We start from the raw sequence: 16,791 nt of genomic DNA on the forward strand, positions 1-16,791 counted from the left end.
AGAAGAAGACTGACGCTGATGGTAATGTTACTGTCTACAAAGCTCGACTTGTCGCAAAAGGTTTTCGGCAAGTTCAAGGAATTGACTACGATCAGACCTTCTCACCCGTAGCGATGCTTAAGTCCGTCCGAATCATGTTAGCAATTGCCGCATTTTATGATTATGAAATTTGGCAAATGGATGTCAAAACTGCATTCCTGAATGGATTCCTGGAAGAAGAGTTGTATATGATGCAACCAGAAGGTTTTGTCGATCCAAAGGGAGCTAACAAAGTGTGCAAGCTCCAGCAATCCATTTATGGACTGGTGCAAGCCTCTCGGAGTTGGAATAAACGTTTTGATAGTGTGATCAAAGCATTTGGTTTTATACAGACTTTTGGAGAAGCCTGTATTTACAAGAAAGTGAGTGGGAGCTCTGTAGCATTTCTGATATTATATGTGGATGACATATTACTGATTGGAAATGATATAGAATTTCTGGATAGCATAAAGGGATACTTGAATAAAAGTTTTTCAATGAAAGACCTCGGTGAAGCTGCTTACATATTAGGCATTAAGATCTATAGAGACAGATCAAGACGCTTAATTGGACTTTCACAAAGCACATACCTTGACAAAATTTTGAAGAAATTCAAAATGGATCAAGCAAAAAAAGGGTTCTTGCCTGTGTTACAAGGTGTGAAATTGAGTAAGACTCAATGCCCGACCACTGCAGAAGATAGAGAGAATATGAAAGATGTTCCCTATGCATCAGCCATAGGCTCTATCATGTATGCAATGCTGTGTACCAGACCTGATGTGTGCCTTGCTATAAGTTTAGCAGGGAGGTACCAAAGTAATCCAGGAATGGATCACTGGACAGCGGTCAAGAACATCCTGAAATACCTGAAAAGGACTAAGGATATGTTTCTCGTATATGGAAGTGACAAAGAGCTCATCGTAAAAGGTTACGTTGATGCAAGCTTTGACACTGATCCGGACGATTCTAAATCGCAAACAGGATACGTGTTTACATTAAACGGTGGAGCTGTCAGTTGGTGCAGTTCTAAACAAAGCGTCGTAGCGGGATCTACATGTGAAGCGGAATACATAGCTGCTTCGGAAGCAGCAAATGAAGGAGTCTGGATGAAGGAGTTCATATCCGATCTAGGTGTCATACCTAGTGCATCGGGTCCAATGAAAATCTTTTGTGACAATACTGGTGCAATTGCCTTGGCAAAGGAATCCAGATTTCATAAAAGGACCAAACACATCAAGAGACGCTTCAACTCCATCCGGGATCTAGTCCAGGTGGGAGACATAGAGATTTGCAAGATACATACGGATCTGAATGTTGCAGACCCGTTGACTAAGCCTCTTCCACGAGCAAAACATGATCAGCACCAAAGCTCCATGGGTGTTAGATTCATTACAGTGTAATCTAGATTATTGACTCTAGTGCAAGTGGGAGACTGAAGGAAATATGCCCTAGAGGCAATAATAAAGTTATTATTTATTTCCTTATAATCATGATAAATGTTTATTATTCATGCTAGAATTGTATTTACCGGAAACATAATACATGTGTGAATACATAGACAAACAGAGTGTCACTAGTATGCCTCTACTTGACTAGCTCGTTAATCAAAGATGGTTATGTTTCCTAACCATGAACAATGAGTTGTTATTTGATTAACGAGGTCACATCATTAGTAGAATGACCTGATTGACATGACCCATTACATTAGCTTAGCACCCGATCGTTTAGTATGTTGCTATTGCTTTCTTCATGACTTATACATGTTCCTATGACTATGAGATTATGCAACTCCCGTTTACCGGAGGAACACTTTGGGTACTACCAAACGTCACAACGTAACTGGGTGATTATAAAGGAGTACTACAGGTGTCTCCAATGGTCGATGTTGGGTTGGCGTATTTCGAGATTAGGATTTGTCACTCCGATTGTCGGAGAGGTATCTCTGGGCCCTCTCGGTAATACACATCACATAAGCCTTGCAAGCATTACAACTAATATGTTAGTTGTGAGATGATGTATTACGGAACGAGTAAAGAGACTTGCCGGTAACGAGATTGAACTAGGTATTGGATACCGACGATCGAAACTCGGGCAAGTAACATACCGATGACAAAGGGAACAACGTATGTTGTTATGCGGTCTGACCGATAAAGATCTTCGTAGAATATGTAGGAGCCAATATGGGCATCCAGGTCCCGCTATTGGTTATTGACCGGAGACGTGTCTCGGTCATGTCTACATTGTTCTCGAACCCGTAGGGTCCGCACGCTTAAGGTTACGATGACAGTTATATTATGAGTTTATGCATTTTGATGTACCGAAGGTTGTTCGGAGTCCCGGATGTGATCACGGACATGACGAGGAGTCTCGAAATGGTCGAGACGTAAAGATTGATATATTGGAAGCCTATGTTTGGACATCGGAAGTGTTCCGGGTGAAATCGGGATTTTACCGGGTTACCGGGAGGTTACCGGAACCCCCCGGGAACCATATGGGCCTTCATGGGCCTTAGTGGAAAGGTGAAAGGGCTGCCCACCAGGGCTGCGCGCCTCCCCCCTTCCCCTAGTCCTATTAGGACTAGGAGAGGTGGCCGGCCACCCTTCTCCCTCTTTCCCCCTTGGGAATCCTAGTTGGAATAGGATTGGGGGGGAGTCCTACTCCCGGTAGGAGTAGGACTCCTCCTGCGCCTCTCCCTCTTGGCCGGCGCACCCTCCCCCCTTGGCTCCTTTATATACGGAGGCAGGGGCACCTCTAAAACACACAAGTTGACACAAGTTGATCCACGTGATCGATTCCTTAGCCGTGTGCGGTGCCCCCTGCCACCATATTCCTCGATAATACTGTAGCGGAGTTTAGGCGAAGCCCTGCTGCTGTAGTTCATCAAGATCGTCACCACGCCGTCGTGCTGACGAAACTCTTCCCCGACACTTTGCTGGATCGGAGTCCGGGGATCGTCATCGAGCTGAACGTGTGCTCGAACTCGGAGGTGCCGTAGTTTCGGTGCTTGATCGGTTGGATCGTGAAGACGTACGACTACTTCCTCTACGTCGTGTCATTGCTTCCGCAGTCGGTCTGCGTTGGGTACGTAGACAACACTCTCCTCTCGTTGCTATGCATCACATGATCCTGTGTGCGCGTAGGAAAATTGTTGAAATTACTACGAAACCCAACAAAAAGAACTTAGGTGGACTGTCAAGTGCACTCTGGTTTGAAACAATCTGCGCATGCAAATTGTGTAAGGGAGTGGGTGCCTATGTTGGTACTGGCTGAACTGCTATGTGTGTGGCCCTGTAAATATGGATGCAGGGCAGACTCGTCTATTAGTACAAGCTTCAGAAATTCAGAACTAGAATAAGCTGGGTAGGGACATTGCATGATTTTGTGGTTTGAAGTAATTAACATGTTGCCGTTAGTGTGTGAAATCAGGAAATTGTTATTAACAAAGTTGTGCAAGGTGTGATTTGGCTATGTTGATTTTGCAGCTAAACCAAAAGTAGAATATCAGGGTACTTGCAAATGTTAGCTAGCACTGTCTGTAAAACTATCCATGATATTCATATCTCTTTGTGGGATTTTCTTGGTTGCAGAGTGAGGATAGCTACTGCTGTGTCGGGAAGGACGCCATGTCCTAACCAGACTACTGCTCTGGAGAAGGCTATCCCTGGTTTGCCAATAATCCTGGGGACAATGGCATAGTGCCAACTTTGGGTAGAAGCTTTGATTATGTTATTTGAAGCCTACGACTTCTACAACTTGTATTCGTGGGAGAAACGATTTGGCATTATATACGAAAAAGGGTATGCTAAATGTGGAGAGGACAAAATGCATGTGGGAGATTGTTTGTGGTTGTGTGCTATGGAATAATCAATTTATATCTTGTTAGCATTTGACAATATTTCCTGCAGCAATTATCTCCTAAAAAATGTTCTCTCTTTGTTGTTGTTTGTTTAGACAGGGGAAGGCGGGGGTTGAGAACACTCAGTCGTGCCGTTGAGAATGCCCTGCTCTCGTCAGGTTGTTGAGATCCAAGGTCAATGGTTGGTACATAGCAGGACACCGTGAGGAGCACAACCACTCCTCGTCTCCTATGTTTGGACAAAGAATACACTGACCATCGCCACAAGCACATTGATTTATACATTTGAGACCTGGTAAAATAGCATCATGGTAAGTTTCTTTGGATCCATGGAGAATGTGCCATTCACAAAAAGAGCCATAAGGAACTTGTGTGGGAAAATTAGCCGTGATCAGGCCGAGGATGATTTGAGGAAGACTATGGAAGTGTTTGCGGAGCTTGGTTCAAAGGATCAGCACTTCACATATAGCGTGGAAGCTGACAAAGAGGGGAGGATCAGCAGTCTGATGTGGGCAAATGGAATAGCCAATTGCAGTACACATTCTTTGGTGATGTCATAACCTTCGATACGACCTACAGGACAAACATGTATAATATTCCCTTTGGCTTGTTTGTCGGCATGAACAACCATTTTCAGAGCATCGTAGCATCGGTTTTGGTTCGTGATGAGAAGGTTGAAAGCTTTTTGGGTTTCAAGTGAATTTCTGAGGAGCTTGCAGCACATTGTTGGGCGGGCTGGGCAGGCCAAACTGAGATTGCCTCGTCCCGTGGGTTGGCTGTAATAGGAGCAGGTGCTGCAAAGCTGGGCGGGCCATGACCGATGTAGCCTCTCTGAAGCTCCGCTGGTGTATCTATGCTTAAAGTGGTACATTAACTTGTGTGGTTCTGTTTTACAGGGGAGACCTGTAATGAGAACTAACTTGGCCATAGAGAGACATGCTGGGAAGATATATACAAGAGCAATGTTCGAGCAATTTGGACATATTCTACATGAGTGCGATGCTTACGAGGTTGAGGAGATCAAGAAAGGGAAGCTGTACGCTATCATGCACACTGAAGCAGAAAGGAGAGAGAAATGGTGTGGGGTCTCATATAAAGTGTGCTCAGGGGAGGAGAGGAGTGTGAGTGTAGTCAATTCGCTCACATGGGAGTACTCTACAGTCATGTGCTGAAGGTATGTAATCATGAGGTGCGAATGTCCGAAACTTTCAACTTCATTTTCAGGAGGTTTGCTGATTTGATGTTGATGATAATTGCAGGTACTGGACTTCATCCGCATTAAGGAAATTCCGCAGAAGCACATAGTGAAGAGAGGCCCACGTCATCTTACGCACTACCAGAAAGATCATGCCCACAGAAATCCTTTTAGCTATGGACATTTCAATATGTATATGCATGCCATGGAGCCCTGTCCGTTTGGGTGACACAAGTGTTGAGGCTTATGACCGTCTGATTTCTCTTTTCAAGAACTGCATGGTGGAAATGCAACCTTTTGTGGAGATTAGGAATGGGCTTGGACTGGAAGACAGTATTCTGAAAACGGTGATGTTGTGAATCAAATTCAGACTGAAGGGGCACTTGTCATTGCTGGGAACAGAGGATAAAATAGCCTTGGCAACGATGATGTTAATTCAACAAATGAGTCTGGGAACAGATTGGCAGGACTTTTGCCACCGACAAAGAGGAAGGAGATGGGCAGGCCTGCGACCAGCAGTAGGAAGTGCCTTATGAAGGGTTGAGGAAGAGGACCATGTTTTGCACTACTTGCCGGCGACAGGGAAACAAAAAGACTACGTACCCAAACCGCGGAGATGTGCCATAGCAGGCTAGAAGACCGCCCGATGCAAGAACTGTGGAGTCGAAGGCCACCGGTAGAACAATTGCAACAAAGCAGCAGAGCTATGTCTGAAAGAGAGTTGACTGAAAAAGTAGGGATGTACCTGGGACAATACCTGCATGGTTAGGATAAATGGTTTATGTGTATGACAATTTGCAGATAATGCAGACTGTTTGTTGTAGCTTGTGTCCTCATGCTAAAGCTGCAAATTTCCTTTGCGTGTGTTGATACAAGTGTGTCTGAATGTATTTCTTTGATACTTCCTGAGTGGAACTAGTCTGAATAAATAGATTGTGGTTCGAATAAACTGTACTGAATCTGTTGTGAGTTGGTCTGGGTTTTGATCTGGGAATTATGATGTGGGTGGGCGTTGATTGTTCTACCTCCAGAATTATGTTTTTGGTACTGTCTTAGAGTTTGTTGGGTAAATTGAAAGATTGTACTTGTAGCTGAATGGTTCCAACAGTTCATTGCAAATTGCATTCATAGCTGTCTGCAGACAGGTGTCTACTCCAAAATTCTGGTGCGGCAGACAAGGCATATGCACGAGTTCAAATTTTGAATGACATGAGCTGAAAAAATTGATGCCTACGTATGGATAAGCATTGGGAGAAGGAGAACTGAACGTATTGGCCCCTCAATTTTATTTTATTTTGACATGTTGGCCCCTCAATTCATGTATTCAACAGTCTATTTATTCTTTTGAGACAATTCAGCAGTTTAGATCCGGTCAGTGCAACAGTTGGGAACAATAAATGGGCTCCAACGTCGCCGTTCGTCCAGAATCTCGGATTTGGCGGCCCATAATTTGTGCTACCGTCAGAGCGGTAACAACGTGACTGACGGCGTCGTCTGTAACGTGGGTCATCAGCCCTGGTAAAGAAAAGAATACTTGGGCCTTCACGTGATGGGTCCATGATCTCGAGGAGAGCGAACGGGGATGATTCCGCGAGCATATGTGCTCGAGCACAGAACAGGACTTTCGGAACACTCTGGCTTTCTTTTGACAGTGAGAACACTCTGACTTAGAAGGACACGAAGTAAATAAAAGAATTTAAATCGGGGAAAGACATGAAGTCAAGCCATGGCGGCTAACCCGTTCGTCACCGACTCACCGTGACAAACACAAAACTCGAAAGCAAAAAAAAAAGAAAGAAAAAAGCCCGACACATGCTACCCACTCGGCCCAAACGGGCCGAGCCCAACCCAGACCGAGCCAGCCTAGCCTCCTAGGCCCGGCCGGCCACGGCCAGGCTGTGCGACCCACCCAGTCTCTGACCGACCACGGAAGGCTCCGTCTCCTCCCTTTCCCCGTCCAGTTCCGTCTTCCTCCCCAGCGGCCGGCAGCTAGGCGGTTGCTCTCCCCTCTCCCTTCCTCCGCAATCCTCCCCTCGATCTCGTCGGAGCGGGCGGAGATCGGGCCGCGGCGATGACGGTGATCGACATCCTCACGCGGGTGGACGCCATCTGCCAGAAGTACGACAAGTACGACGCCGAGAAGCTCAACGGCGCCAACGTCGCCGGCGAGGACCCCTTCGCCCGCCTCTACGGCTCCGTCGACGCCGAGATCTCCCAGTGCGTCGAGGTACCCCGCGCCTACTCTCGCTCCCCCCGCTCGTGCTCCACCGGGTGCGCGTTGCCCCGCGCGGCGATCTGAATCTGATAGGGTTGTTGCTGTTGCAGAAAGCGGAGGCGGCGAGGCAGGAGAAGAACCGGGCCACGGTCGTCGCGCTCAACGCCGAGATCCGCCGCGCCAAGGCCAAGCTCCTCGAGGAGGACCTGCCCAAGCTGCAGCGCCTCGCGCTCAAGAAGGTTCGTCCGATCATCTCTGCGCTGACCCGCTAGATCTGCTTCTTCTGTGGCCGCTAGGACTCGCTATCCATGTTGTTTACTGGCAGCAAAAGAGGCCAGCTTACCTTGAAGGAGACTGCCTAAATTTAGGGTGCGCGGTTGTTGAATGTCAACGGAAAAAATGAAGCAACTTCTGTGTCAGCGAGGTGATTTGCTGGATCACCTGGTGCAGTTTAGAATCGATGGGACTGGTATTTTTTGCAGAATTTGTGGGAAAGTATGTTTATGATTTTATAGGATTGGTAGGGTGATGTTTATATGCGGATTATATAGATGGAATTCTAAGCATATGTTGGAGAAATTGAAGGTCTTGTATGTTGCAATGTACTTCCATTTAGTTGTTAGTATAGATGATGCCTAGACTTATTTACATCAATGCCCAGTTCTTTTGCATATGACCAGTATAAACAATATGGAGTCTCAACATTATCTTCTGCTGCTTGCCTTTTCTTTCAAATGCACTATTTATTTGAACTAGACAAGCGTGCTATTGTTGATATCAAACAATTCTATCTATTGCTGCTGTTGTCTTGGAGCTTAAGTACGCCTTACCTTGTCCCATCCTTTTTTTGTTCAACTTAGCATTTAAGTAACATTGAGTATTGACTTGATATGCATATTAGCTGCATATATTGAGTTTGGTAACATGCTTTCCTTGGTCATGCATATCTCTGCGCTAGTATATGAGAGGATATGCATGAGCAGTTGAGCACTGAGCAAACTATTTGGTCGTGGTTTTACTTTTACACTTGTTTTTTCTACTTTCAATTTCTTCTAGCACCTGCCTCCATATTATTCAATGTTTTGTTCTGCATAGTTTGGATAGCATGTACTTTGCCCATTTGATTTAATTAGTTTTTGATAAACAATCCATTTAGAATTTGGCAATATTAGTTCCGATGTTGTTCTCCATTGAGACGCAAAGTTTTTGTGTTTTCCTTAGAGAAAAAATCTGACTATTTTCTGCATTTGTTGTAACAGGTCAAAGGGCTCACAAAGGAGGAACTTGCTACCCGTAGTGATCTGGTTGCCGCCTTGCCTGATAGAATTCAATCAATACCGGATGGTAGTTCTAGTGCGACAAAGAAAAATGGAGGTTGGGGAGCCTCAGGATCCCGTCCTGGTGGAGGCGTCAAGTTTGACTCTACTTCTGGTTAGTGATCATTATTTATGGTATCACCTAAGTCATCGCTATGCATTGGCTTTGGAATGATCTGGCCAAGTCCCCCTTTCCCCGTGTGCATTGCATGTTCAGATCTACACTAAGCAGCTTCATTTTGTGTGCATTAGCTTAATTCATAATTTATCATGCTGGTGTAAAAAAGAGTTCTCCTTTTTGAGGGATTCTGAAATTAAGCTTGTTGTTTCATATAAATGTTCATCTAGTTGCTGTGAGTGTATCCTCATCTTAAGGTTAACATTGTTCTGTGCCAAATTAGGCCAATTTCAATTTCCATGTGCACATGTTCCTTCATTGTTTTAGCACACAACTCTGCTTTCTGTATTAGCATTAGATGGACAAAATATGTTGGCACTGTAAATTTGAATTGAACATGCATTCCACCATGCATAAAGTTGGTTGAGCAATGTACATTGTGTCTGTTTCCTCATCATCTCTGGCATGGCCTGTTAGATGCCCTTCTTAAATTTACTCTTATCCTCCTGAGGGTCACGAGCTGAACCTTTTAGTTTTCTCTTGCCACGACACACACAGATGGAAACTTTGATGATGAGTACTTTAAGGGGACTGAAGAATCAAATAAATTTCGTCAGGAATATGAGATGCGTAGAATGAAGCAGGTAAGGTTTTGATTCACCAATCTAATGTTTTTCTTCTGTTCGTTTTGTGCTTCCACTGGATACTAACCAGACCTTGTTTTTGCAATGATATTCTGCAGGATGAAGGTTTGGATGTTATTGGTGAAGGGCTGGCAACTCTGAAGAACATGGCATCGGATATGAATGAGGTTGCGTCCTGTGCTTCTTTTCGATTTATACGCTGATTATGTGTAACATACTAATTGTTGTGATCATCAGGAATTGGATAGGCAAGTTCCCTTGATGGATGAAATGGATGACAAGGTGAGTTCTCTGGCCACCGTCATTTTTGATATTTCTTCTGACAGGCGTCTCGGCAATGCTTAATGTCTGGTAAAACGATAAATGCAGGTGGATAGAGCCAATGCAGATCTGAAGAATACCAACGTGAGGCTAAAGCAGACCATTCTTCAGGTAAAAGTTCACTCCTCTCCCTGTACTTTCCTTGACTGATGCTTTGGGAGATTGGTGAGCTCATGCATGCATGTTTCTCCTCTTTGGATTGTTGTCAGATGAGATCCAGTCGCAACTTCTGCGTCGACATTATCCTGCTCTGTATCATACTTGGTATCGCTGCCTACCTTTACAAGTAAGTAATTTCCTTTGCCAAGCAACCACTCCAGTGGACATTCTCCTTCACTTTTTAACTAGCCTGAATTTGGACCAGCCGATGAATGAAAGATATAGTATTACCTCATATTTCTTTACTCGCTTGCTTGATGGTTACCACATCCATCTTGTTTAAATCACACTGCCCTGTTTGACCTTTCTAATGGTTTTGCTCCATGCTGTTTTTATTGTGTCGCAGTGTGCTTAAGAAGTGAGTGAGGTGCAACGGTGTGCTCATGTCGCGGTCTGTAGTGGTCTTGCATTGGATTCTCTACTTGTCATGTCCTGCTGTGATGGGTTTCAAACGTGTGCCACGAGTAATTCGTTTCGTCTCATCTGTGTAACATCATGGTGTTACATTATTATTATGCTTGTTGAAGCAGTGATGATTATATGTGTGTTGACCTGATGTCTGATTGTATGTATATTCGGGAGTAAACTGCTTAGTGAGAGTACAAACGCCATTCTTTTGTTCTAAATCTGTCTATGTATATCTGCATTTCCTCAGGCCTTTCTTTGAGTGGCATAAATAACTCACGGGTCACAGTTAGCCCCCTGCGTGTCGTGTTGGCTTGACCGGCATGGGTACAAATCCAAAGGCTAAACATGCATGCGTTTCTTCCAACATAAAAGTGTTACCTACATACGTGTGATTTTTGCATTATACTATGACAACAATGGCCTTGCCTTCTACGAGCAGAAGGCGAGGAATACCATGATCATGTTACACGAGTGCTGAAGTTCCTCTCTCTTTTTGTCGACCTTGTGATTCCCTAGCAGACTTAAGTTTTAATGATCAATTTTTTTTTACCACCAATTCATCCAACACGGGCAGTTTTCCTTGAAAGTGGAGTTGTCAAAGATGATTTAAGCCTAAGATTAGAACTTAATTGCATTGGACAGAAAGGGTTTTAGGATTTTATGCTTAGTGGGAGCTGCCATTGCCAGAGTTGATGTGAGGTCTCACGCCTCCTTGATGTAGGCATGATGTAGCGTCAATGTAGATGCTCGGTGCAGATACCCGTGTCCTTGAGAACACGGCCAATGTGGAAAATATTCTCCAACGTATGGTATATGATTTTAGGGTGAGTAACATATGGGACAGCTTCTTGTGCGACCCATATGTCACAAACCACAAATTCAGGTGATCAAGTCGAGGATCTCAACCTCACCAGCACTGCCCTGCCAAGTCACGGGCAACGAGACAGGAGATTATATTTCGATTCCCTATTTCTACAAGATTGAGCCAAATTTGTGTTAAGGCCTAAATATGTGAATTATTTCTTAAATAAAAGTGAATTATTTGGGGAGCAAAAATATTAATAAACCGTCCAGGATTAAGCAAAATTTCCTAAATGCACTTCCTCGTCTATCCATATCCATTCCGTATAGGAGGATTCACCACATCTTACACATCTCGCAGCTCAAACCGTTCACCCCTAATTACTCGCCGGTGTTCTCCGAGCTGCCCAAGATTACATGCAAGCGAAAAGAGTGACAAATAACCAATATAATATACCTATTTATTATAAAATTTGTTAAAGCTGGTGGATATTTCTAGGTCATTTAGAACAGAAATTGCTCTGCTCCTTGTTAATGGATATTATGCTAACATTGATCTGCTCCGATGGCACTTTTTTTTGAGGAACTGTTTGCTGTTCGGCTTGGATACAGATTGGTACAGTTACACACTAAGAAAGTGCAGCCTAATTTTACCAGGTTTTCTCATTCAAAGTTCGTTCGTCGTTCTTAATGCACAGTTTGCAAACTCCTCAGCAATGCTAATTAAGAAGCACATAGTTTGCTACTCTTGATCTAGATACATCCGTTGTTTGAGTGTCAACTAAGTCCGTCCGCACGGAGGGAGTAAGGAGAATTTCTGCGCATGAGATAGTGAGCCGCAGAATATATTTTATTAATAGCAAGTCTGATAATGCAGTTCAGAGATTTGACAAAGAACAACATGCAACATCCAGAAATTCTACTACAATCTTGAGCATACTGGAAACCTAGCTAACAGCTTGGCCATTTTTCCAACCATTTGCCAAGGCAGAGCCAGCCCAGTATGCAGGGGGTGCTGATTCTTAAGAATGCAGTATCACTGTTAGTACAGGCTGAAAGTAAATTCAAACCAGTTGGAGTTGGACTGGCTGACTCTGCAGGGCTCCACCATGACAAACCTAGTTTGCTTCGGAATACTTGAACCCATACTTCTTAAAATACTCTCGAAATCCATACACGCTCTGGTCATAGTTGAACTGCATGCACACAAGGAAATAGCATCACATCAGCTCAACCTGGAAACTATGAACCGAACCTCTATACAGCAGTAGACTTGACAAGCAAGTGACTAATGCATGAATATTTTCAAAGGACGCTTCAGGGCATTGCTTACAGGTAGGACTTTTGCGGAGTATTTCGTGATGCTCGGATCCACGATCTTACCTGGGTTAGCAGCCTGAAAAAATGCAGAGCATGCTGTTACCAGGATAAAATTGACAATAAAGCACATTCATGTGTAGGTGCAGATAACACGATGAGCAAGTAAATAAGGAAGAAAGAAATAAAGGAATTGAAACCAAATTCATTCTGGGGAAACGGTGCAGATGCCTAGCCATGAAATAATGGGAACAAATTAACCACGGCTAAGCAAATAATAACTAGAAACGGTACCGACGCCATTCACGCTCAACAAAAAACAAACCAACCATACTTGAGCAAGTTAGCAGAGCAGATCCTTCTCCAATACGGAAATGAGATGCAAATGAAAACACTAATCCCTGGTCTGACAAAGAACACGACGAATCTCTAGATTGAGCCACATAATACACACATTTCCTGAAAACCTAGTCTACTCTCCCCCAAAACACGATCAGTGCTTCTCTGGTATACCTGGAATTAAATTGCGCAAATATTGGAGCGGTGTAGTGTTGTAATCGTGGATGCAAATCAGACCGCAATACAATATGTGCTTCACTCTTCCACCCTTACGAGGACCATGAGAGCACATAATACAGAAACTGTCCTTGAATTTCCCTCAAAGTAGGGCATATGACTTCCAAAATGCTAAAGGTAACATGCAGAAAGAAGTTGGACCCTTTAACGATTCTCCAGCCATTAGCACACATAAGGATTAAGAAACTTATAATTCTTTAGCCACAAAGATTAAGAAAAGAAATATAAGATCAAGAATCAAGATTGTTGACAAAAATGTAAGTGGCACATAATTCAAAGTAAAGAAGTGGCAACATGTGTTAACCGATGTAAGGTAAAGTAAACAATCATAACCTGTTCTGGGTTGTAAAATACTTCAAGAAATGGATACTCAGTCTTTTGCCTCGTGAGGCAAAACCCAGGATACTTTGGGCATTCCACCTGACAACATAGAACAAAATAATAATTCCTATCAGTTCGAGACTAAAGGCAAACAGGATGGCAGCAGTCGTAATTTGTATAGATGGGAAGCAAGAAGCCACAAATTTGAAGCATAGTGTATCATGATATTACCCAAGTTAAAAGCATCCAAATGAGAAGGAAATCAAAAGTGACAAGTCTGATTTGACAGGCAGCCAATTAAACTATCCTGTGACTAATTGATCGTATCTTTGTACATCATAATATCTACAATTGACAAAATAATAAAAGTACAACTATTTTTTAGAAAAGACAAGTACAACTATTCACACATCTAAGCTTCCCATAGAGCTGCTTCTCTTGCAAGTGAAAGAAAAGGCTAGAAAAGATCATCAAAGATGCATTCACAAAACAAAGAGCTTCCACACGTGTGCCTGAAGCTCAACAGAAGACTGAAATTGGTGAACTTTATAATGCATGCTGAATTAGATTAATCTTGCGATCATCGCCAAAGGTAGTATTATATTAGGTGTCTACAAATTAAATCAGATAGGACTAACTTCAAGGTTTTGAATTTTAACATGCAGTTAAGACAGCAAACCAACCTTTACAATATTCCATAATAGCGAGCCATGATAATTTGAACAGAAAAAAGCAGAGTGCATTAAAGTTTTCAAAATAACTAATCATCTTAAGTGACCCGAAAATACTTATGCATATTTTTTGCGGGCGTAATAAGAGTAGTGGCTTACCCGAACAAACGTTATATGAGGATAAAATGTAGCAGCAGCTTCCTCCAGTACTTTGTCAAGATGCTGTGTATAAGTGCACCTACAAAAGCATTTCATTACTGTTGTAAGCATGTGCAAAGCTATTGACATAGGACAACTTAACTATTCTTGTGTTTCTGAACAGAAAACATGAGACTGACATACTTAATGGTAAAGGCCGCAACTACAGGCCGTCCTTCATGTAATAGCTGCACAAACTGACGCTCTGATGTGAATGGTATGATTCTTGATGGCCCTAGATCCTTGGGATATCCAGTGTAGTACCTTCAACAACAAGATGATTCAAACATAATAAAATAGTGATACAGCCAAAAAACGGGAAATGAGTTAAATTCTACTATTTGTAAAGCTGGGAGAGCGAACAATGCCTGCCAGACAGTGTGCAAACAATGACTTCTGGAGTTAATGCAAGCAACAAGCTACAGGTTTGATAACCGTCTTTAGAGCAATGATATTCATAAACAAAAACTGCTTGCACGCACTGGTGAATAAAGTCTCAAGGGAAGGTTTAGCTCGTTCATGCTGAAGACAAAAACAGAATTAGATAGATATACAAAGGATGTAATGAGTTTGTTGCACACATCTCACTACATACCCTACATATCGGAAGATATTCTATCCACATATGTTACATCTTTTCTATATCACAGTAACAGGATTAATCCAAAGCTGTCTTGTCAATAATAAATTAATTATACACTAAGAGAATGCCTACAAGTGACTATAGAATTCATCCTGCCTAATTGAAATAGTCACGAACCACCATCTAAGATTAAGATGACATGTTCAACTTCTTCAAAAATCTAAATAGTGTAAATGCATGAGCACTAACATTTTACTATTAGTTTTGCACTCTTCAGCATACCATCTATCACCAGTTGTACTGGAATACTTGGCATGCTAAAGAGACTATGTATCACTTCCAAAATGGGATTAATGAGATGAATGACGCCACTTTCGCTGTACTCGGTCTATGCAAGCACGCTATTTTCCAAAATAAAAAGGGTCAAATCACCTGAAGTGGAATCTATATGTTCTGCTGAAAAACGTACAGGCCAAGATGTACGGAAATAGAACTAAAAGGTAGGATTGAGGGATGTGGAGGTTTTCCTCACTTGGATGTCGACTGAAGCTGGGAAACCATCCTATCAAAAAATGACGTGCCGGCCATCTCCGAGGCACACACAGCGCGAGTGGGCAAGGCGTGGCTGGGAACGTAGGGGTCTCAGCAGTGGCGGAGCTACAAACAAATTGCTGGGCGGGCCAAGCTAAAGAACAAAAAAACAGATCAAATTCAGGATCATTGGCATTAATCAGTATACCTTCTCTCTCTTGTTATTTGTTACAAGATGAAGTGAGCAGATACAATCATACAAACAAAAGAAGCTATACCAGAATTTACTATATGATAATCTGCCAGGCACTACAATTTTGACTGTCCTTGCACATAGCTACCTATACTACATTTTTTAAACTGTAAACAACAATTCAGTGAATTGTTTATGCTAGCATATTTGGTAATGAGATGAATAGACGGTGACCTAAGTGAAATCTAGGGGAAGGAAATTGGGATGATTCAAAGAAATTATATGTGCAGCTTGCAGTGATTCAGAGTAATTAGAGAGACTGAGGTTTGAGAGACGAGGGGATCAGATTCAAGGAGGAGCTCATTTGGGTGTTGCCTGGGTTGCCGGTGCTAGCTGCGTGTGACATATGTAATACGTGGTCTTCTCTTCCTTATTATAGCTCGAACAATTACTGCAATTGCAGCAAGTGTGACAAAAACAGCGGCTCCCCTAACCATCCTTTTTCTTTTGTTCATCTTCTTGACCATCTACAATCGATGCATGCTATCAAAATTATTACACATCACAACATATTGCAAAGATGTACTGGACAAGAGCAATTTGAACAAAAAGATGTACTGTACTAGACAACAGCAATTTGAGCACAAAAAAATGTACTGGACAGCAGCATATACAAGGGGAGAGGAAGAGGGATTTGTACCTTGAAGAGAGATGGGTGTGCCACCGTGCCGGAGTAGCACCTAGACCACTGCCTTGTTCCCCTTGTATCCTGCAGATTGAGAGAGGATGAAATGAATAAGCCGTCCACGCAGATCCATGGAAGAGAGGGCTGGTGGCGCAGGAGAGGCAGCAATAAAGGGAGGGAGGGAGGGAGGAAGAGGGCCGATGTGGAGCGAGGGAGAGGGCCGGCTGTGCAGGAGATGGAGCGAGGGAGGGGCCCGCGGCGCGCACGAGCTGAAGCTAGGGAGAGGGCCGGCGGCGCAGCAGAGAGGGAGGGAGGAAGAGGGCCGGCGGCGCACCTTGAGTGGGAGGAAGGAGAAGAGGGCCGGCTCAAGACGATGACACCAGGCCCCACGCCCGTACGCTTTTACCATTGTACCCTGGGGGCAGGCTATAAAACCCCCGGTAGCTCCCCTAGGCGGACAGCTTCAGGAGCACCTGTGGAACCTCCTTGTTAATTCATCTGGCATATCGGACAGGATTAGGGGCACTACCTCCCCGGAAGGCCCCGAATCTCGGTACATCGTGAGTCCCTCTTCGCTTGTCCTCAATCTTGTCTTCGGAACCCACCGACGTCCTCTGACCCCAACCACGTTCGATAAGTCTACCCATGACATCTGTCGTGAGAAA

General features: G+C 43.5%; 2 protein-coding genes and 1 pseudogene across 7 annotated transcripts; 2 read left to right on the forward strand and 1 right to left on the reverse strand.

The window, feature by feature from the left end:
* Nucleotides 1-5,901, forward strand: part of LOC119355430 — an 8,350-nt pseudogene extending 2,449 nt beyond the window's left edge.
* A 1,080-nt stretch (nt 5,902-6,981) lies between these two features.
* LOC119290847 (syntaxin-71-like) lies at nt 6,982-10,496 on the forward strand. The gene is made up of 9 exons (XM_037569502.1): nt 6,982-7,296; nt 7,395-7,523; nt 8,544-8,715; nt 9,277-9,362; nt 9,461-9,529; nt 9,600-9,644; nt 9,732-9,794; nt 9,893-9,969; nt 10,189-10,496. The coding sequence occupies exons 1-9, from the start codon at nt 7,141-7,143 to the stop codon at nt 10,202-10,204; spliced, it is 813 nt and encodes a 270-aa protein (XP_037425399.1). The 5' UTR covers nt 6,982-7,140; the 3' UTR covers nt 10,205-10,496.
* A 1,386-nt stretch (nt 10,497-11,882) lies between these two features.
* On the reverse strand, nt 11,883-16,577 carry LOC119290855. Of its 6 annotated transcripts, none has more exons than XM_037569546.1 (8): nt 16,461-16,577; nt 16,142-16,210; nt 15,250-15,402; nt 14,279-14,398; nt 14,096-14,174; nt 13,278-13,364; nt 12,385-12,447; nt 11,883-12,247 (listed from the first exon to the last, which is right to left on the reverse strand). In XM_037569546.1, the coding sequence occupies exons 3-8, from the start codon at nt 15,303-15,305 to the stop codon at nt 12,170-12,172; spliced, it is 483 nt and encodes a 160-aa protein (XP_037425443.1). In that variant the 5' UTR covers nt 15,306-15,402; nt 16,142-16,210; nt 16,461-16,577; the 3' UTR covers nt 11,883-12,169. The 6 variants fall into 6 exon arrangements, with proteins under 6 accessions (XP_037425443.1, XP_037425419.1, XP_037425451.1 ...); XM_037569522.1 differs by having other exon boundaries at nt 15,250-15,968; XM_037569554.1 differs by lacking the exon at nt 16,461-16,577 and adding an exon at nt 15,936-15,968 and having other exon boundaries at nt 15,250-15,398; nt 16,142-16,454.
* Nucleotides 16,578-16,791: the final 214 nt, after the last annotated feature.

Source organism: Triticum dicoccoides, chromosome 1A (assembly GCF_002162155.2).
Source record: "Triticum dicoccoides isolate Atlit2015 ecotype Zavitan chromosome 1A, WEW_v2.0, whole genome shotgun sequence".
Classification (NCBI taxonomy): Eukaryota; Viridiplantae; Streptophyta; class Magnoliopsida; order Poales; family Poaceae; genus Triticum; species Triticum dicoccoides.